Below are 23870 nucleotides of genomic sequence, written 5' to 3'. Positions count from 1 at the left end.
TAATAACCTATTGGTTTGTATTTTTGTTTGTCAAGTCTTTCTTTGAGACATAAATTGTTGGCATCTCATGGATGATAAAGCCAGGGATTGTCAGTATATCAATCAATCTTCTCGTTGAGAATACTTTCACATAATTATTCTGAAGAGTTGTTGTTGTTTTGATATCTTTGCTTACTTGTTCAACACCATTTTCTTGGACATTTACATAGAAATAAAACTTGGCAGTGGAATCAGAAGGTCGACTTGTTTTGGAATGTAACCATGATGAAATTTTTCCAAAAGGCGGTGAACCAGAGGGATAATACGTAATCAGCGCATCTTGCCGTTCAGATGATACATTAAGTATGTGATTGCTCCATATAGTACATAAACGTGTCAGTTGCTCTTGGTCATGTACGACCAGACGTATTGATTTCGAATGGCTGGTAATACAAGTTACATCTGAAGCTTCTTCCGAAGACATAAGACTAAATTCTATGCTCCATAAAATAATTTTAGGTTCGTCTTTCTGTATATGGACACGGGTTTTGTTGACTTTTGTACGTGACAACATGAGTGTTGGTGCGAGTCGAAGTGTTACACCATATTCATTGGCCAACTTTACTAGTTGATTCCTTCTACGTATCCTCCCAGTATTTCGATGAGATAGCTAAGGAAAAAATAGCTGGAAATGATAAAACTCGTAGCACTGTGTCTATTACTTATAAAAAAAAACAGTACAGTAAGGAATCTCCCAAATACACCGTAACCACTGGAAAAGTTGGAAGTTTGTGATAAGAAAGATGTTAGTCTCAAGAGACCATCTTTTTGTTTGAGCGATAGGTTAGCATGGCGACATTAGTACTAATAGAGAGGTTGGCAGTACTTGACGAGATTAACATTTAATTTGTCCTGCTAAGATCATGAATAATATGTCAGTGATATATTTCGTTGTATGAGCTTTCGACCTTAACCTACTGACTTTGGCACACAACCCTGCTCAAAAGATAGACTACACGTAATTTTGTGACGAACATTGTTCGTGAAGAATCTATGATACTGACAACGCTTGTAAGTGACTACGTGAGAGTAGGGATGAAAGTCGAGAAATGTACGAGTATGTTAGGAATTAAATATCTGCATATATGTTGAGTGTCACCGACCAAACTAATAGCGAGTAACTAAATCAGATGCAAAAAACATTGGAAAATTACGTAGTTAAAAATGAATATGTAATTATAAGAATGAAACTCACGGGCAGAACATTCGTTACGAATATAAAATCTAGGGGAACTTCGGTGTAACTTTAGGGTTTAGGAGACCAGGAGTGAAGTCTTAGGCTCCATGGACTTATTTATACAGAGTGTGGGTTCATTTATGAGTCTTCTTATGGTTACCGCAGTTCTGCAGCACAGAACAAGTCTAACGATTTTTCACTGATACGACTATAGCTACTACTTTGACATGGCGGTCGGGCATGGCTGGAACATAAGTCCTACTATTCCAGACGGGTCAGTCGGAGAACAGTACGACTGAAAGCAGCAAGGTCCGAAGACGAAGTCGTATTGTCGACTGTTGAGGGGTGCGACGACGCTAAGGTGTTCAACTCGGAAACCAGCATCTGCAATGATATTGTCTTCTCACAACTGAAGGAAGGGGTTTAAAAAGATCGGGAGTAGAAATATCAAAACTCACCCTACCCCACGGATTTCTGTCTCCGGTGGTAAGGCCTTTCGAAGTGCGGAGCTAACAAGTCAGGACCTCATAAAACGTACGTGCGTGTTCGGCCTCAAGCAGTTGTCTCTTGGTTTTTTGCGGATACGCTCCTAGGTCGCTAAGACCAACGTTAATCAAGCTTTTTCTAATGGAGTTTTGTTCTCTGAGCTGGATGGTTTAGTCGTGGAGCTCTCGTCGTTCTTCTGAACGACATCGTCCCAAGGTTTAGGCAACAGAAACTTAACAACCGCCCTTATACCTCTAATAACAGCAACCGAGATCATCGTGTTTCCGATCAAATCCCTCCCGCACTTTTCAATAATTCTCATGTCGCCGTGACTAACCTTTGTGGCATATCTTTATCAACACACGCTACTGATGCTAATGATTTGAGTTCATGAAATGTTATTGTTGGTCTTCCCAAACGACATTCTAAACTTTTAATGTCTAAACTTTGTGTCAGATAAGAGGACAGTTTTTTTAGCTGGGACTTTAGGAATTGTGGCGGGTGATTTTATGCCCAAGTAGGTAAACTAAACCAAACCTAAAGGGATTTGGGGTGGGTCTTACGGTGTCGCGTCTCAGCAAACAGACGGTGATGGCCGTAGGATGTCAATATGCTCAGGTAACCGTCTATTTTTGGCAAGCAGCAACTTTAAATACACGGAAAAGCATTGTCTAACGTGGAGACCTACTGAATCGACTCAACGATGGACACGAAAAGATAACATTGCCGTTAGCCATCGCTGAGGGGGCTTGATAAAAAACTATCGCTCATTCTAGAGCATATGTTTAGACTGAGATTACGCTCTAGTTCCAGCGTATTTTTGTCAGCATCTAAATAGACGTAAAAAAGCTGCGGCATGAAAACAAGTCTTCAAAATCTGGCTGTTAGTGAGACTATTTCGGGAAAAGACGTGACTATATTTCACTCTTAATAGAAGAAATTGAATCGATGGGTGGAACACCTTAGGGGACAGTTGAACTGGCCTCCAACCGCACTTCAGCTACACACCATTTCTAAGCAATGTGAATAGGAAATTGAGTTAATTCCTCCAACTTTTAGTGAGGTTGAAAAGGCAAGAGGTAGTACTAGGGCCTTGTCGACCAACTCCCGAGGATTTTAAGGATAGTGGTCCAGTTTTAGCAATTAGATCAGCCGAGATCTTAGCGAGAATTCCGAGACCTGACTGTAGTTCTGTCTGACTGATTTCAATCGTCGACCGTCCCAGTCTACAAGGAAGGACAAACATTCTCTTGTAATAATCACAGGGGAATCAGTCTAATTAAGTGTCTAAAATATTGGCCCCAATAATACTTCGATGTCTAATTAGAGCTAGTGGAGAGCGAATCCGAGAAAACCAGGCTAGTTTCAGACTTGGATGTGGATGTAAAGATCAAATATTTACCCTTCAGAAAGTTCTGGAACAGATATACTTTTCGACGTCCGACAATAGTTGTATTCCTTAACCCTGAGGTGGCGTTTGAATCCGTCGATTGTGTGGTTTTATGACGGTAACTATCACTGAAAGGTGTGCCAAAGAAGTACGTTAATCCTTTACAGGCTGTTTATTAAAACACTACTAGTCGAGTTATAGCTTATGGCAAACTTTCATCGGAATTGAATACTTCATTTAGTGTTCGTTAGGTTGTCTGCCTTTTCACTTTTAACTTTGTCGTAGACATGCTTTCAGAGGCAACACTTTTATCTAACTTTTAGGGTTATATTTTCTGCCGGGAGATTCACTCGTTGATGTAGAATACGAAGATGATATAGTTCTGTTTAGTGAAAACGTTGACAAAACAGTGTTCTAGTTGCCCTAAGCAACAATGAAAGCACGTTTGAGAGGCGGTTATCTCCCTTCAAATATAAAATGATTATTCAGGACTGGCTTACATCAGAGCCTGAGTTAATTATAGGGCGTGGATTAGTTGAACGCATCGACCACTCCATTTATATTGGGAGACTCATTAATCCTGATATTCTGGTGTCTGATGGAATCTCAATCATAGATGTCTTTAAAGCGCTGCCCTTGTATTTAAGGACTACCGAGTAAGTAATGCCTGAATTAGGAATAGGGTAATAGGTAAGGATGACAAATTGATTGGACTAGCATATTTTAATCAACTGAGACAGTTGGGATGTGTTACGTATGCCCAACCGCTGTCTACCTTGACGGGTATGTTATATGTAGTAGGAGTGCGTTGGAAGAAAGATAAAGTGGCTTAAACAAGACTTAGCATCAGTCCGATGAGTCATTGACAATTGGACTGGGCTATGCTAATAGATGTAGAATAACTGGTTTCAGTCCACATGATTATAGTAAACAGTGGTTACATAATTGGAATTATATGGCTCAAAATCGTCTTCAATGGTGCAGGTGGGTCCAGTCTTAGTTCCCTCCAGATTCTGGGCTTCTGAATTCTTCGTAACTTGTTTTGTGTTTTTATTTAATTGCTTTATATTCCCTTGAATCGTATCTGATCCCTAATCTTTTCTGTTACCACTCATACTATCACTACCGCTACTATTTAGTGACCTGGGTTGACAATTTCATCTTGCTATGCAAAGTGGTTATGGCAAATTGAACTGATGCACATACGTACCATGTTCTGCGTTGTGACTGACTGATTCTACGGATAAATTTGAAAGCTAGCTTTGCAACGACTCGATGACTGGCATACACTAGCTTCGAGGGGATAGAATACATCCATGTAAACACAAGATCCAGGTAGCAACAGAACTTTGACACCAATCGGAAAAAGATGGGCGTGATATATAAGCTTAGATGAAAATATTAACTAGAAAGCGATAAGATATAGCAGTGTTCACTTACCGATAAAAGTTGTTTCTCCCTACAAGCATTTTCCCTGTCTATTTCCTCTAGTAATCTATAGTCTTTCTGAAAGAAGAACATTGAATAATTCTCTTTCCGACAATAGGTAATAGTATCACATATGCCCGTACAATCAAACTGTGCTTTATGGTCATTACAGCATGAAAGACTACAAGTTTTTACTTCACATTTCGGACATTTGTATTTAAACTCATTTTCTGAGCACATAGCGCATAACCGATTGTCACTGACTGAAGCACATTTCACAAATTGCGAATTTTCTACATTCATTACTGTATTACTTCAGAACGACGTGGCACCTAGAGAGTGGCATGAAGAATAGTAACATTCAGAATTTCGAACAAATCAATGAGAAAAGTGTAACTGGGTCGATAAAGTGTGAATAAAGTCCACTGTTCCAGCAATAATCTAAAAAACCACTGAGAAACAGCTTCTCAAGTAAAAGTAAACTAGACTGACGACCAGTCAGTCAGTGATTTCGGGAATTAAGGTTGGAGTTTTCATCAAGAACCAACATCAGCTATAACGCCGAAATGCTATTTAGCCGTATAGATCATCCTTACATAACATATCGCTTGGCATAGTTTATAAACTATACTATAATATACATATTATTGTACACTCCTCCCGAAAGTACGCCGAACAGGTCGTAAGCAAGTTTTAGGTAAACCTACGCGTCGTTAAAAATATGTCATAAACAGTAACTCATTTTACTACATTAATGTGCAATATACTGAAGCCAAAAAACATGTGACATTACGCACACATTCAATGAACGCGGTCCGTAAAAACAACATTCATTATCTAGTAATATATTCCCAGTAATTAAGAAAACTTGTCGTGAACCAAAATAAATAGATTGATTACTTTGTAGTGATCTACTCCAATCAAGAGAACGCGATTGGTGTTATGAAAACAATTATTTTTTAAGTACAGGGCCTACCAACTCGGCAAACATTATATAGGTAGGCTACCTGTCCATTCACGTAAGGCTCATACAGACAAACAGGTAGCTCACGCGTTTCAAATTGAAAGCATAAACTGCTTATACGTGAACGCCGCGAGTCTACGAAACAAAATAGATGAGCTACATGAACTTGGCAACACTCATAAGGCTCATCTGGTAGGAATAACTGAAACCTGGACATCCCAGTTCTCGGACCAGGAGTTAGCAGTACCTGGGATCTCTTTGTTTCGCAACGACAGAAAATCAGGAATTGGGGTGGAGTAGACATGTTCATACGATCTTGCTTTGAGTTACAACAAGTTCGTAACCTCGAATTTAACAGTCTTGAGGAATCCATATGGTGCTCTGTAAGATTGTCTGCTACTTTGAGGTGTCTAGTCGGAGTCATATATAGGAAGCCTACCGCCGACACCGAGTATGACAGTCGTATGATGGAAGGGCTATCTCGCTCTACTCGTCTCATTTTCACTCACATCCTGATTCTAGGGGATTTCAATCTCCCTAGAGGCAACTTCGTGGAACATACGTACATTGGAGGTGAAAATGTAACTGAAGCTCGGTTCTTCAACCTCATTGAGGACTTGGGATTATACGAAAATGTAAAGTCGGCAACTCGTTGGATAAACAGTCAGACACCATCGCGCTTAGACTGTGTATTTACAAACGAAGAATTCCTAGTTGACAACCTCTCAATCCTGGCTCCCCTAGGAAAAGGTGATCACGCCGTTATAGCTTTCAGTTTCGTCAGCAAAACTGAGCTAAGATATCACACCAACAACTTGCGCTGGAATTTCAGATGGTTGGACGTGTCAGCTTTACAGGACTATCTACAACTGGTGGATGGGGATGTTCACCCTCAACTCGATGTGGATGCTCATTGGGACTTCTTACTACACATGCTCATATATGCTACAAATCATTCAGTTCCTCAAACGGACCCTCATATCTATCAGCAACTCACAATCATCAAGAACCGCATTCTTCTCCTGCTAAGCTGCAAAAGGCACTGTTGAGCAGAGTACAAGCGAACTGATAACAACGGAAAGTACAGGCAATACAAGCATAAAAGGAACATAAGCACAAAGGCTATAAGAGTAGACAGGCTCAGTACCAGACAAAGCCTATGGACACATTTGTCTCTAATCCGTAAAGCTTATTCCGTTATGCAGCCTCTCTTTGTCAAGCCAAAACTGGAGTTTCCCAACTGCTAGGTCTCAACGGCCCGACCAACGACGACGGCGACGCCGCTAACCTTTTAGCCGAACAATATTCTCGGACATTTCAACCGACCCACATAAACTATAGTGACGAAAGCTTCATCTGCAACTCCGAAAGACTTTCCGAAGTGAACCTGAGCGCTGATTTGGTGTTCCGGAAACTGCACTTGAGAATTGACACTTCTCCTGGCCCGGATATGGTTCATTCCGCCATACTGAGGGAAGCAGCCTCAATACTGACAATGCCGCTTAGCGTGATGTTCTCACACTCGCTAAGCCGAGGAAAACTACCGGAAAATTGGAAGCTGGCTCACATCAAACCAATTTTTAAAGGAGGTCGACGCAGCGAAACTTCAAGTTACCGACCGGTGGCTCTTCTCTCAATACCTTCAAAAATCATGGAGTCCCTGATATGCGATGGCATAAATGACCATTTACTGTCCCTAAATTTCTTCTCACCCCAAACAACATGATTTCAGGAAGTGTTACTCTTGTATAACCAACCTGCTGACTGCGGTGGACAGATGGACAAGCATCCTCGATCACGAGGGGAAGGTTGATATCATCTACCTAGATTTCTCAAAAGCTTTTGATAAGGTTAACCATACATGTCTTATCAATAAGCTCAAACGATTGGGTATCAGACCACCTCTAATCGATTGGCTCACTTCATACCTGAAAAATCGACATTTTAAGGTCAGGGTTAGTTTCACTTTATCTCAGGCTATGGAATGTCCTGGTGTGGTCCCCCAGCGCTCAGTACTAGGGCCTCTTCTCTTCCTGATCTACATAAATGATCTTCCTCAACAGGTAACGTCAGACTTATTACTTTTCGCGAACGACGTGAAACTTTGGAGAGAAATATGCAACCAAGACGATATACAGGCACTTCAGGAGGATCTGACTAGGCTTCAAAGTTGGGCAGATGACAACGGACTTACCTTTAACACTTCAAAGTGTAAAGTAGTCCATCTGCGACACGTCTCAAACTACAGTTATAACTTAGGCAACTCTTCTCTAGTAGTATCCCAAGTCGAAGAAGATTTAGGAGTCCTGGTGCCCTACGATTTAAAATCTAATGCTTACTGTGACAAAAATGCCTTCCGAGCAAACCGTGCACTCGTACCATTGAAGCGCATTTTTGGCCAGTTTGACGGAAGAACTTTCCATATAATCTTCAATAGTTTTATCCGTCTCCATTTAGAGTACCGAAACATAGTATTTCCTCCCTCACTCCAAAAGGATAAGGACACCTTGGAGCGTATCCAACGGCGAGCCACGAGATCAGTTCGAGGACTCAAATTTAAACCTTATGAAGAGCGCCTCCAATCACTTAACCTTTACCCATTAGAGTATAGACGTCTTAGAGGTGACCTTCTGATGGCTTACAGTATCCTTAACACCTCTGGACATCCTCTCAAACATCTACTTAAGCTTAGTTCCAATACTAACCTAAAGGGTAGCACTCAGGAATTGGAGACACAACATAGCAGAACGGACTGTTGACACAATTTCTACTCCTTAAGAGTTGTCAGATGCTGGAATTCACTGCCGGCCGAGCTAGTCCAAGTGACTTACCAGGGGTCCTTTAAGAGGCAACTTGATCTATTCTTAAGGATTAAGGATAGTATCACACTACGATTTACTAATTTCCTTTTCCTCTTTCATTGTGAACATACCCAGGTTCCTGCCTGGAGGTATTGGTGATCACCTGCTACTAGACACAGAAGCCCGTTAAGCCAAAGCTTTTTCTATTCCGTCTACAACTATTTGAACTATTTGAAGTCTTTGTTCCGTTCGCAGTCTTAATCGATTCGTAACCGCTACAAACATAGCAGTATATGCTCATTCTGCGATGATTTTCTCGATAGTACTAACGTTACGAGTTTATATAAAGTGGGTGAAAGACGGTTGTCAGCAAAACTCATGGGAAGTCACTATTACGTCATGATTATTTGAGATAATCATATCCCAATCTCCCAAGCTTGAGGAAATTTTGGGGAAACATCCAGAGTGAAATGACTTTCACAAAAGTTTAGGGAAATTCCGGGGAAAAACTCCAAACTTAGGGGTATTTCGGGGAACTCTTGGGGAATTTCTCCAGATCTGAGTAAATTTTGGGGTTTTGGTGCCATTTCCCCAAAGTTTACTGTGGCGGCTTCCCTAAAATTTGGAGCTCGGGATTGGAAGAAAAGAGTAAAAGAATTGTCAGGTAGAGAAGTTTTTCCTCATAAAGATTCCAATCATTGACTCCTAGTTATTCAGTTGAAAGGTTTGCAGTTTTACTAACTATTGGGACTTTGGTTTACTAAGTAAGGAGCTACTAAGCGATCTAGGAGTGGACACAACTGTTGATTTGAGCTTTCAAACAAAGATAGGCCGTCGTCGTTCAGTCGGACTTTCATTTTGGTGAAAGTTGTCTTGCGCAGCCAATTTTCTGAAGTCCTCATCAAACTCGATTTCAATCCTAGATGGTAGTAGACTCCCGTTCCCAGAATTTTGAGCTCCACGTTGTTGCAGCGACGTAGAACACTTTTGATGGATGTGGGGAGTTCTGGAATGTGCATTTAAAAAAGGTCTAGAATGTCGTCAGCCATTTTCACGGTTATGTCACCTCCTTTCATCATCTCATTGACAATTCTGTCTAGTTGTTTTTTAATTGAAAGATGAATGGGTGAAGACACTTCTGAAATTACACCATCTATAACTTGTCAATAAATACAGCTAGACTACCGTCGGCTGTGCTGGCGGAACACTGGATGTAACTACACGAAGCAGTGGGTGTTTGTGAGACAATATTGTCACACTGCTCTGTAACTGCGGTGGTCCCTACTTCTGTGGCAACTGAATTGCCGTTCTCATCGTCACTGCTCGTTAATTGATACTTTTTGATGAATTCAGCTTTTAACTTCCTCAACCTTCTGTAAAAAGTTGATTTGGGACAGCTCACCAACCTCAAGTCTCTGGCGGCTTTAGCCCGCCTTTTAGCAATCTTATCAAGCTGTAAATTATTATTCTGAAAGAGACAATTGACTTAAGTTAGACTGAACAAAAGCAGTAATCGAAGTTCTGGACAGTACAAATAACCCACCTACATGGCGAGAGAATTTGAAAAAGCAGCTTAAAGCCGACGAATCATTGTCTCGTGTCTTTTTGATGCACTAAAACAAAACTTCAACTTCGATAGAATATTCGTGACCAGAAGTCATTATTTCATTAGAATTAATATTTCTTCATTGTAATTTAATATTTAAAGGTCCAATAATGCAATTTTGATGAAATGTCAATCTGCAATAATGCACAACGCACATTTTGGAGATTTCCCCGAAATTCCTTCAAACTTGGGAGCTTGGGAATACAAATGTTCTGATTTTTGGCAAGTATTTATTCGTTGAACCCTAAACTTTCACTTTCCTCAAGGAGTAAAAACGGAAATGATCAGTGAGCAATAGTTTTCACTTATCAAGAGAGGTGATAATAGGCTTCTAATGAGGTAAAAGATTCCCTAACAAGTTAGTGGGAACTAGTACGAGTGATGTAGTAGTATCAGCAGAAAGCATCCCACCCTTACGAGTATGGTATATACAGTGGACTTCTACACACTCTAAATAGTTTTAAACATTTCTTAGCAGCCGATTAATAAGTAAGCTTACAAAATTGTCAGAAACCATAATTTTTGAAAAATTAATTGTAGTAATGGATGTGCATCTAAACATAACGTTGAAACAATCACAAACTGAAATTCAAGATCAGTCGTATACCTGGAGAAGTTCAGGTTGTTGATGCTTGTCTTATACTTATCGATCTTTACAGTACTTTTTGAGCCATTAGTCACTCCAATATATTATATTAATATAGATCTATCAATCAGTCGTCTACAGATGCATGCATTAAATCATTAGCTCGAGACACAGCATTTGTGAAAGTTCAACAGATCTACAGTACCTTTCTTAGTACGGATGAAATGATTGAAACATTTCACAAATGCTGTCGAACCTGTTGGTATAGTGTAATGTTTGTATGAACTAATGATTCCCTTGTACTTGATGTCTGACTGTTTTTGAATTCTAAATACAATACGGCCGTTAGTACCCACTTAGTTCTATTTGGTCATAATTGCGTTGTTTCTGGGATTCCTTGTTCGTATAATGGTTCAAATACATCTAATCATCACACAGAGCCACTAATTAATGAGTAAAACCCAGAAGTCAGATTTTTGGTGTAGCTTTTAGCGCTGAAATCCTGTATTCACGATATCTAGTTTACTCATCTCTGTCTTTTTTTTAGGTTCCACACATAATTAAAATGTTTAGGGGTTGGTCGAACCACCTGTAGCCGTAGTTTGCTATCCTTCAGTTTTTGAATCTCAATCGGTGCGGTTTGGGCAAGGAAGATACTGCATACATATCAGTTAATAAATAACGGACTGAAAACTGTTAAGAGTTGTTAGGTAGGTCAGGTAAATAGGTGGTGGGTACAAAAATGCAATTCTATCTTATCTGTAATCATAATAATTCATCTGAACAAGTATGGCTTGTAATCTGGTGATGACACCGCATTATAACAGCACGTCATTGTATGCAGATTTGTACAGTGCGTGAAGATAACAATGTAAAATAGTAGTTAGCATATCTTGTAGGTCTAAAACACACCTTTTACAGATAACCGTCTTTCGATATCGTAACTAGGTCATTTGAAGTTTAGTAATTATATATCCAGGTTTCAGAACAAGAGCAATAAAGATGAAGTTACTGTGGATTATGAGAATATAGCACAACTGTGTTTCATACATTATCATGAAATGTAGGAGTCAAGGCGAACATCACATAAATTTCATTTTGACACACTAAGGATACCAGATTGGGTTTGAAAAGCAGTCAGAGGAAGTATAAAGATTCTTCACTAAGTCAAGTGAAAATATGAGGGAGGTAACGTTAGTCAACAGATTGTTCTCCAGGCTTTAAATTGTCACTCAACTATGCAAATATATGAACCAGAGTGAGGAGTTAGAATTAAGAGTTAACTTGTTTCGGTTTGGGCATCCAGGCAATATTACAGCCCTCACACATATCAATGATAAGTGCTACTGGCCTCATTATTATTGTGTGGCGCATATGTATTTAGTGCCCCCTTGTACCAATGTTTATGTGTTCAAGTAAATAATAGTTAACCTTAGAAGTTAAAATTAAGAATGAGGATTACCGTTTCTGTCATGTCACGGTTCAACACATGATATCTTAAATCAGACTAATTCACTCATAAATTGTTATCCTAACCTCGATAGTCGAGTTCTACTCAACGTCACCATCTTGAACACGATATCTCACAGATATTGTAAAATCAAGACTGGAAAAAGAGAGAAAAGGAATTTTTCTGACTGTTTTCTTATTCCTTTGAATCACCAATTAATTACTTAATTATGATAACCGACTTTTTATTGACTTTCCAATGAGTTTGACATTTCGCATTTTTCCAAATTACGTTAGCAGATACATTTCAATATATTTCTTGCATAAATTGAATTTAGTTAGATGGGTGATATAAGTATCAAGAACAACAATTTCCATCTCATTTTCATTCATCCACTGTTTATTCGCCATTTTTTATTAAAATGATTCGTCCCAACCCGATGTTTCATCTTCTGGTTCTTCTGTTTCTTCTGGATATTCATCGAAGTGTCTGAGATCACTTTGTGACGTTACCTTGTTTAAAGGAGAGAAAAAGTGGAGAAATGGGCAAAATCTTAACATAATGTTATATTAAACAAATATAAACAAGATTATTTAGATGTTACCATCCTTTGAACAAATCAGCTGTAGACTCAAATTAATTCTGACTAAGTACGATAATGCAAGTAAGAACTGAAGTTTCTAGATTTATTCATAGATGTGGACGTATTTAAATATTGCTGATAAACTTCAATTCAGAAAGAAATAAATTTTCCATGCTACTTGGTTTTTTGATAAGTTTCCACGCGAAGCCGTTTAAAACTGAAATAATATCCTCGATTATGTGTCTTAATGAAGTGAAACTCTAAAAAAGTGAAATATATGTTAACTAGGTAATCTTATTATCAAAATAAATAATATAAACAATTATTTACCGCAGTGAACTAGGTAATAGAAAAATAACTTCAGTCAAAACCTCATGTCATATGAATACTTATTAGTATTTTTATGTAAAAGGTAAAACATATTCACTTGATCCCTCTAGGATCTAATTTCTAAGTCAAAAATATTTTAATAGATCACGTGTTGGAACTAAGAAATATATTTCTTTCTCCTAAACAATGATACCGTGGTCTATGTTACTTATTCTGAGAGATATAAGTAATATCTAACCGCATTTGGAAGTGAAATACCTGTCATCAGGAGATTGAATTAAAGAGAACTGAAAGGAAATCGGAGAGAAATCAAAATAGCAATAGAATTAGAGGAATAGTGGAGTATACAAAGAACAGAGCAAAGATGTGCAAATAATGTATTGACTGCATGGTTTTCATGTTTTACAAAAGTACTATGCAGTTTTGAATTAAAAAATGAGTTGGTTTTACGCCCATCAGTTCACATACGCTACAATACTAGCTGTCTGCTCAGACGTAAGTGCATGAAACAGACCTGAAACTTATCACTATATGTTAGAAACTCAAGTGCTCCAAATTTTGAGACAGATCTTAATCTCGACCTGGGACTCGTGCTGCTCAAAACTCATAGTCAAGGTGTGTATGCAGTTCAGAGAGAAAAAAATGATATTCATGTAAATTGAACCCGCTTCGCTCACTGCTGTGTTTGGTAACTTTATACTAATCTGTTAGGGCTGCGTCTGACATCCTGTAGGAATGTGGTTTTCATGCCAGTTTGTCACCGAGTAACAAATAACGTCATGTTATTTATTCGTCATTTAATTCTTTAAAACTTCCTTACCGAAATATTCAAATTTGTTGTTCAGATCTACACATAATGAGGATTGGACGGGGTCACTTAAAGTTTCTGGAGCTAGTGGTACAAGAGTGTTACACACTCAAATATCATCTTTCAAATGAACAAAGAGTCAAGTCGACATTCACATTCTGATCTTCAGTCGTTAGAAATGAGATTTGAGAATAATATTGAGCAGATTAAGGTTTGTAAAGTTTTTACAAATCATGTCAGCTAGGCCCCCGAATTTCTTGGTATGGCCGGGGGCGAGGAGAGTTAGCTCTCCATCTCGAAATGCACTCACATGGCCACGCGTATACAGCCACTGCCAGGGAGGTCCTTCTCGTGGCAGGGGTGTTGTTTACGAAATTAAAAGAACGAAACGCAAATGTTCGGTACTTTACCCGGGTTGGTGGATACGGAGGGTCCACCTAGGAGAGTTTGGAAACCCTGATTCCAAATCGATGGTGCACATGAGCTCCAGGATCCTGAAGGAACGAATTGCGTACGAACCAAATGTTGGTCACCGGTTACCATGAGAGTGCATCTCCTAAAGTTGCCCCACTGGCTTGTGGATCAGACTTTTTGGTCGAAGGCTCTGTGTGTGGCCCCCTAAGGAAACCACCTGTTTCGGTCTGGACACACGGGCAGTATCACAGCTAACACACAAATGAACTAACACATGCGTGCCCCTTTGTACCGATATTTATGTGTTCACATAAATAAATAAATAAAATGTCAGCTATTCATAATGAACAAAATGGCAATTTAAAAATATTTTGAAATATAATTAACGTATGCAGTGTTTAAGCTGGCATTTAAATATGTTAAGAACTGATTCTACTAATTAAAAAAATATGTTGAATCACTTGTCTTTCATATGGTGCTTTTAATACTCGTTTACGTAATCCAACCCAATCGAATCCCTCAAACCATACATGCCTTTCGATTTCACGTAGTCCTTCTTTTCCTATGCCATATCGTTCAGTCGGATTTTCACTGTGAAAATTAAAGATGACGACGAATAAATGAGATGAATAATATTGTTCATGAGGACATTAAAATAAGCTTATATAAATTACTAGTTGAATAGAGAAATTCTAGTGAATAGAAGAGGTAGTACGCCTAAGTAGAACCTTTGACCTAAGAACAAGATTCATTCCTTCATACTTTATTTGACCCAGGTATAGTTGAGTGTAAAAACGTTCGATGAATGAAGTCACAAAACACAGTCCAGTATCGTTACTATGAGTAGTAGAAAAATTTATGTTTAATTGTTTGACAGCCCAAAATGTGATTTTTGTTTATACTGTTCGTTTCACTATCAGAACTAATATATTTTTACAGTCTTTTTTGTGCGACTATGCTTTCAACTAGAAATCGAAACGAAACCTTGCTGGAGGAACTCTTTGTTGTTCAAACGCATAGCAGCCATTCAGTAACAACTCAGCAATGCCCTAAGTGGCACCATATTTCTATGACCCATGTTAGTAAAACATCCTGTTTTTATCAGAACAGCACAGCAGTTATTGTATTTTAGAGACGACTGACAGGATGAGGAGTCGAATGTAAAACAGCTGACAATAAGCAAACATATCTACTTACGCTTATCCAATTAGGATTGAATTATTTGTGTCATTTGTAAAAAGGATCACACAAGCAGTAAAATAACTATTTCATTAGTGTGTATGATATCATTATGCACTATGATCAGCTTATAAAATCTCTAACTGGATCTACAAACCAATATATACGTACCTAATCAAGTTAGGAGAAATAAAACATTTCCTTACAAACTTTTTGAAACATATATCTATCAATAGATTCAATGAGAGGTTTCCACAGGTTCAACATCAACAGTCAAAGGCGTGTGTGATCGAAAACTGAAATGATGTTTAATGGTTAAAAAGCAGATTATGAAATAAGTCTCAAGAGCTAGGTATTTTATTGGTGATACTACATCAAAACTAAACAATATGAAGTGTCTTTCGAAAAACGTTTTAAAGCAGAATTTACTGGATGTTTTTACATTGTTTATTTGCACGTATAAAGAACTAATAACATCGAGTAATTTATTAAAAATAAATAAATGAACTTACCGACAAAGTTTTTTAACTAAAGATTGAGCATTTTTTGACATTCTTGTTGGAAAATTAACAGCATCTATTCCTTTTAATATAATTCCATATGTGCGCATTGTATCTGGTGATTCAAATGGTGGTCTGTGTTGGAAAATTGTTATTGAAATAAAGGAATCGATGTTGAATAAAAAGTAAATTGATACTGTAAGTAAAGCGCATAAATCTGCATTTGTAAAATGAGTCACATTTATATATTTCCTATGATCCATTTATATAACTCCATTCACAGTACTTTATATCAATATTATTGGAAAAGTTATATCGACTATGAAATTGATTAATAATTAATAGTACAGCTTAACAATTACCACTCATATAGTTTATTAAAATAATTATCTGTTCTTAAAATATATTTGGTTTATTGTATAGACGTGTAGTAATACACAAAAACCCTTACATGCCTAATATTAGCTACCAGATTCAATAGGTAAGTCAAATGAAACCGCAATCACCTGATGATGGTTATTCGGTGTGAGAAAAACTGAACGATTTTTGTGAACAAATCATTCTTCAACCTGGGAAAAATTCTACCTTTTTATATACATAACTCTGAAAAGAAATGGTGTTGCGTTTTATTAAATATATTGGTTAGTTTTAAGTCTTGAAACACAATCTCAGAAGCAGCTTCAGAAAGAAATAAACTCTATCTTTCACCATTTCAAATGTTCTGAACCATTCAAAAATATCAGGCCGACATTGAGTCGAGAATATAGACTCTTGAATAGTCTCAAACTGGAACCAAGTAACTGTTCACTGCTTAATGGTTTACAGTGGTTCTGTAACTAATATCAGTGTGTGATGAAAACCATATTTACTCTCTTTGAAAACTGTCATCACTTTGACTTTCCTGATTATATTCAATAAACTACTATTTATAACTGCTTGGCCACTGAGTATTGACCAATCAATCACAAGTATATTAGTCCTACAAGAGGTCAGTCACTGCATGAATAACTCATGGTAACTTCGCTGACTTTAAATTTGAGTGACATATTGTTGAGTCCTCCGGGGAGCATTAAATCCCTCAGGGTTACACACACATCTTACTGATGATTGCTAAGTGGCACGAAAGTTAGGTCTAGGGTTTCTTGTCGACGACCGTCAAATAATTGACAAAGTTGCCATTTATTAACCGGTGAAGTGATTTATTGCTCAGTTCATTTTGAAATTAATTATACAATAATATGTTGAGCTTCGTTTTCAGTAACCTGAGGTTCAATGGGGCGGGTTTTCAAACTAACGAGAACATCCTATTTATCAATGCATTGTAACTTCTACCTGTCCATTATCACAACTAATGTAATTTTGTTTGTTCTCAAATAATAATTAAACCCTGTCTATCGGCTTTGTAATAGGACCACTCGGATGAGTCGCTCGACATCATAGGTCATTTTGTCTGATGTTAAGCTGTTGACGAATGTAAATAAAATGTAACTCGGCAGAACATTTATGTTGGTTTTCGATTTGAAATTTCTTCCAGCATGACAAAAATAAAGCTTCCGTTTACGGTTTTGAGGTAGTATCTCCTAAGGCCACTGATACAAACATTATTACTAGACTGTTATGTCTTTATATGAAGTTTTAAGTGATATGAAGTTTAAGCTGATGCAATACACACCTCCATCCACCACATAATAACTAAAAGGGTTAATCTGTAAGGTATTATGATAGCGAAATGGACCATTATAGTGGATTTAATGTGAACTTTGAGAGGTTTCACAAAGTGGTTTCTTGGAATATTTTTTAAAATAACTTATTTATAGTAGGTCATTATGTAAAGAATGAATAGTTTTGAGATTTCAGTGTGTTGAGTTACTTTAAAGTAGTTATAGATAGATATTTATACAATAATAGAGAGGATTCATAACAAAATTATATGAACTTATAATGAGGATCCTAGGTGTTACATTGTATGACCAGAATACTAGAAACTAAATTCTTGAATCCAAGAAGAATGTAAATAAATAACTTGATGAATTTATTTGTCATTCATATATGAGGTCAGGCATCAAAGATTGTTTGTTCCATTTCGTTCTGAGTTCAATCGCCTTTAATTATATTTTATTGAGAATCTGATATGTGTTAGTGAGAGAAAAATATGATTGGACAAACAGACACTTGGCCTAGTAACTATTAATTATAAAATTTCCTTTAGTGTTATTGATTTATACTCTAGACTCACTGAAGGTGACTGCTTGTAACTGCGTTGAATAAAGTATTATCTAGTGTTAATCTGGTTCTCTGTTCTTGGTTGTGAATCGTATATCTGATAATAACATGACCAGTCTCATTATCGTATTGACGTATTATCGTAGTGTACCGGAGAGAGAGAGAGAGAGAGAGAAATATCTGAAACAATCTGTTATATCAGAATCATAACATAATTATCGATATTATAAGTAGTTGTTGAAACAGTAGGACTTTGGTAACTTCTGATATCATCTATTAATTGTTGACGTCATTTTATAACAATATGTAGAGAGTTCCACAGCTTAGTTTTATTTGGTTGGCTATCATTTTAACAAAAATGACAGTTTTAAACAATCGAAGTTAACGGTGGAAGATCCGATCATTTATCGATTAGACTGTAAATATATTGTAGTAAAATTTATTTCAAAACAAAAGTAAAGAATTCGTGTTTTAATAACATTGATAATAATAATAATATTCAAGAACACTTACAAGCCTGTCAGTAGTTCAAATAACAATACACCTAATGACCAATGATCAACAGCAATATCATGACCTTTATTTAATATTACTTCGGGTGCCATATACTCTGGTGTACCACAGAATGTCCATGTTTTAGCTCCATATGGTAACTGTTTAGCAAATCCAAGATCTGTCTGTATGTGTTTATGTGGTTAGTACAGCAAAGTTAGAAAAATAAAGAAACCATTGTAGGAGTAGGAAACACAAAATATAACAAGTTAACCTTTATTAGAGTCGGTTATTCAGTAATGAACATAGGAGTATCTAGTTCGGAAAATTTTCCACTGGTTAATTTTTAAGACGAAACAAATGAATAACTGTCTCATCTAGGCTTAGGACTACTTTGTGATGCACACATACGAACACCGATTGAATGATTCCAAGAATCTTCTAGTTACAATTCGAGTGCGTCATACTTAGACAACTAAGCAGCAATCTAATGATCCACATCTCCAACTTTGAGCAATCAATAATAAAAGACGACCATCTTATGCCGTTGATGATATATTGTCCAGTATAATCAAGTTCTGTTGATTCGACTAGTTTAGATCCACTTTTATTTTCTGACTTGCCTACACACAGAAAATACAAACCATCAAATTTCCGATAGATTTACTAAAAAGTCGTACTAAGCACTAAATACTGGTTTTCACCACATATTGGGCAATTAGTGCACATCACTAAAGGGTCTAAGACAAAATCTTAAACAAGCCATCCACTAATCCATAATTTTTTATATCTTCCTAGATTATATCAGTTTAAAGTAAAAGGTAAATTGTTGCTAAACGATCTCCACGAATTTTCTGACTTACAAACTATGTTTACGTCTCTAAATGGTAGTTAAAAGTTTCAAGTCTAAGCAAAATATCTATCCATTAATCTTAATAATATAGTGATTAATCACTTAATCTATAGGGGCAGATCAAAATCTATATTCATACTTACTAGTTTACAATATCCTTGTGTATCCAGCATAATATTTTCCGGTTTTAAATCACGATACACAATATTTTTCCTATGTAAGTAATCCAATGCTTCAACTACACATGCCACATAGAACTGTGTAGCTTGTTCCGTGAAAAAATATCTATTTATACAATATAGAAACATATAGGGAAATCAACACTCAATTATTAAAGTATTAAATGGAAATGAAATACAGAATAATGAATAGGATGAATGAAAATAAATCGTTCAATAATTGAAAGAACTAAACTTATTGTTAAATTGTTGTAATACTGTTATGTAAGATGAAATTGATGTTTATGATAAATATGATACTGTAGACCGAACATGCCTAGACAGTAATGTTATAAGTATGTGTATTAATTTTAAGCAGGATATATTTAAAGTGAAGGTTTATAATTTATGAAATTACAACTTAATGATCTGGTGAATTATTTAACAGTAACGCATAATTCTTTGATTGAATCTTGTTTGAATTCATAACTGAAAATTACTATTGAACAGTTCTAAATTAAGACGAAATTGTTGTTTAATATCACTTTGGATTTCAATGGCTTTATATCTTATTCCAATCTCTGATAAATGCTATCTTTTAATAATACTAGACTATATAAATACATCAAATTAACAACAATGATATTTGTTTAATTAAATGATATTTTAATAATTATAGTAATTGTGAAAATTATTGCGTAATTATAATGTAATTAATTATGTTTGGTAGCGTAGTTGGTCATTTTCTAAAGAACTAGTTTGCGAGACTATAATTAATGGACGAATCAATCAGGTATAAGATATCAAGTCTTAAATTCACTCAACCATTCGGTTAAATAAGGGTTTGGCATTATAGCTCATGCCAGTTTGTGATGAAAACCCTTTATCTAATTCCTAACCTTAACCATCAACTGTAAATCATAATTTTAATTATCCATAGTGGTTTCTAAACCTCATTTGGTCCTAGTAATTAGGTGGACATTATGAATGTCATTTCGGCGTCGCTCGAAGGTCGTCCATAAATTATAGTCTCACCGTTTTTATCAATCACAAAGTCATAATGTAATCAGATTTGGTTAATTGCTTAATAAATATAAAAGTTTTCAGTACTTATTTTAGTTAAACGGTTCATGAACAATAAATGTGTGAGATGATCATGCAATTTTTTATTTTTACATTATATTATTTACATTATATCTTACTAATGATTCCATTTTAAATGAGAATTATTTATTTTATAATTGAATTCATGAGCCAATTAAAGCTAGACCACCATGGAAAGCCTGAAAGCACTGAACGGCAATTTCGTCCTAGTATGGGACTCTTCACTAGTACGCATCCACCTCCGGTCTCGCGCACGAACACTTAACCTCTAGACCACTGAGTCGGCATCACATGGTGTTAATGTCTAACTTTAACCAACCCACAAATCTTATTATATTTAAAGACGTCTTAAAGTATGTTACTTTACTATGCGAAAAATAAACTAATGAAACAGTATCAATGTACATGTAAGAAAAGATTAACGGATTAAAGAAGAGTGGTAGTAGAATTCTCATGTTAGAAAGTAAGACCATAGTGGAGTGAGTTGTTCGAGTTCATCTTTAGTTCATTCATTTTGAGACTTACTGTGGGTATAAGAAAATTTCAATAATACACAGGAGGTGAAGATGTACTATCTGTGGTAAGTTTCTTTTTAATTTTTAGATAACTGAAATATTAGTCTATTGTAATTGACCCACATATATTAACAAAATGCTTATTATTTCACATATTATGCATCTGCCACTGCCTCTTTTCAACTGCACAAACTAATGCTCTTGAACTATTTAGACACAATGAGCACCATCTATAAGAACAGGTGAATTAACAAATATGTAATGAATTTTTTGTAACAATCTTATATCTTAAATGATGTATCTTTTTCTCTAGAAATTTGTCTTTCAGTAATCTAAGCTGCATCTCAGGAGGGTGATTCAGAGTATACTATTGTAGCTGCTAATAAATTGTTATGTTCAACGTTTGCTCAAATTTTTTTGACATTTACTATTCTTTAATGCAGTGTTAAGTACATGGTTATTATGTCCTGTATGTAATCTTGTGTACAATTGCAAACCCATATTTCAATTTGTTGCTTTAGACAAATTATCAGTTCAACATGATATTTTACTTCTGCATGACAAATCATTTTCAATTTAAAGTCTATGAAGATATGAAGCTAGTGAAATTCGTGAAGAAAGCCTCAATAAAAATGTCAAAAGCATTGAATCGTACTGTGTTATAAAACAGAAAATCATTAAATTCATGGAGTTTGCTATGCTCTATGCATCATATAAAGTTACGTGATACCCATTTACTCAATGGAAATCAATTTGACCAGGTATGCAGTATTAATTAACGAAATTCTTTGTCTAAGTCTGCATTTATCATAAACCTCAGTTGTTAGATTATTTAACTTACTCGTTTTCATTTTATTAAAAGTATGAATAGATGGGCTTTTTAGCTCCCTTCTTAATCTTATCCAAATTCTTATTGTTGATGTCATATCTTTTCATATTCTAGTGGAAACTCTCGAAAATGTTACTCTTCAAACTTCTTATAGCAGGAAATCTTAAGCTTGGCGTGAATGAGGCTGTCTGTTTTTTTAACTTTAGTAGTAACCAAAATGTATGAAACGGAAATCAGAAAATAACATAAACAATCACAATCATGAACCTCATGGTAAAATAAATAATGAGTTAGTAGATGCTTTTTTCATTTATTAGACCATTCAAAGGAATGCACAACAACAAAATTAACTGAATCCCGTGGATTCATTCCATTTGAAAGTTTCTTAACAGCTGCATTCAGAATAAAGTTATAAAAAGTGATACGGTGAGATTATAATTAATGGACGAATCAATCAGGTATAAGATATCAAGTCTTAAATTCACTCAGCCATTCGGTTAAATAAGGGTTTGGCATTATAGCTTATGCCAGTTTGTGATGAAAACCCTTTATCTAATTCCTAACCTTAACCATCAACTGTAAATCATAATTTTAATTATCCATAGTGGTTTCTAAACCTCATTTGGTCCTAGTAATTAGGTGGACATTATGAATGTCATTTCGGCGTCGCTCGAAGGTCGTCCATAAATTATATTCTCACCAGTAATATAATTAGTTAAATATTGTTCACAACAGACAAGAACCTCCTTCCTTTATTCCAATTTATCAATAGAAATAAAAAGTGTGAAAAATGTTTTTATTTTTGTTTAGTAAAATTCGAAATTGGATAATCAAATAAATCGATAATTGGAAATCACGGCAAAACAACTAATCTCATGCAGATATTGAGAAGAAAAAAACACACGTATAGTTTACAAACAAACCCTTTTGTTCTCCTTCATATTTTGTATAAAGAAGAGAAATGAATACATATAGAATAAAGCATTTTATATGTAAAGTAATTAATATAAATAAAATCATTTATGTAGTACAACTTTTCGAATATTACTAAAAAGATATAAACAATAGAACAAAATTATTATTATTATTACATTGTCAATTGACTTATGATATCAATTATTGAAATTACTACAATCCCCACAAAAACTCTTCTGATATGAATCAACATATGCTCACTAGTGACTGGGTTCAAGAGGTATATCCAGGAGTTTTAGTGAGAAGCAGTGACCAATGGAGTCCAACCGGGTCAGTTGTGATATAGTAACTCACTGAAGACAATGATGAATGAGTCGCTCAATTTTGTGGATTAGTTGAAATGAGACATAAACACCGTTGGATCCCAGCCATCTCAGTGGTCTAGAGGTTAAGCGCTTGCGCGCGAGACTGATAGGTCCTGGGTTCAAATCCTGTGAGGTGGGGTCGTGGATGCGCACTGCTGAGGAGTCACACAATAGGACGAAACGACCGTCCAGTGCTTCCAGGTTTTCCATGGTGATCTAGCTTCAGTCGACTCGATTTTAACTACTGAAATTACTACAATCTACACAAAACCCCTTCTAATACATTTGTAATCTATATATAGTAACACAAATAAAACTATTGGACAGAAATTTATTTAGTTTAAGGATAATTTTCCAGGTCTTAAGGTAACGATGATATTATTTAGCTATTATTAACAAAATTAAATGTTAGTTGCTTTTAGCTTTAATCAATTCCTAATGGATGAAGAGATTCGGTAATCTAAGGAGTTGACTATATCATCTATTAAAGTAAATGAAAATCATGTTATATCACTCGGAAGTTGACTTTAGTTTAAATTGTTCTTTATAAGACCTGAAGGTATAGTTTGATTATGATGAGACTCATTGATGTCCATTTATATTCAATAAATAACTGTCGAATGTTCGTTAGTTTCCAATGATTTGCCATGAAAATTATTTTTAAATTTAAATCAG

General features: G+C 36.0%; 1 protein-coding gene across 3 annotated transcripts in view; it reads right to left on the bottom strand.

Annotated features, from left to right (window-relative positions):
• Positions 1-3: 3 nt before the first annotated feature.
• The window catches only part of PRKG1_2 (cGMP-dependent protein kinase 1), a 74058-nt gene continuing 50191 nt past the window's right edge, over positions 4-23870 (bottom strand). The window contains exons 12-16 of one of the 3 annotated variants that reach the window (XM_051217022.1): positions 19453-19594; positions 18478-18641; positions 15754-15876; positions 14524-14653; positions 12103-12439 (exon numbers count right to left, since the gene is read on the bottom strand). In XM_051217022.1, coding sequence (XP_051065651.1) covers positions 12344-12439; positions 14524-14653; positions 15754-15876; positions 18478-18641; positions 19453-19594 — 655 coding nt within the window. In that variant the 3' untranslated portion in view covers positions 12103-12343. Of the gene's footprint in view, positions 650-4532; positions 4853-5317; positions 12440-14523; positions 14654-15753; positions 15877-17977; positions 18257-18477; positions 18642-19452; positions 19595-23870 lie in introns of those variants that run through there. The other 2 variants (XM_051217023.1, XM_051217020.1) reach the window with 2 other exon arrangements.

The sequence above is a fragment of the Schistosoma haematobium genome, chromosome 6, assembly GCF_000699445.3.
Source record: "Schistosoma haematobium chromosome 6, whole genome shotgun sequence".
Classification (NCBI taxonomy): Eukaryota; Metazoa; Platyhelminthes; class Trematoda; order Strigeidida; family Schistosomatidae; genus Schistosoma; species Schistosoma haematobium.
The sequence above is the reverse complement of the archived record's forward strand: the minus strand, read 5'-3'. Positions and strand labels throughout refer to the sequence as shown.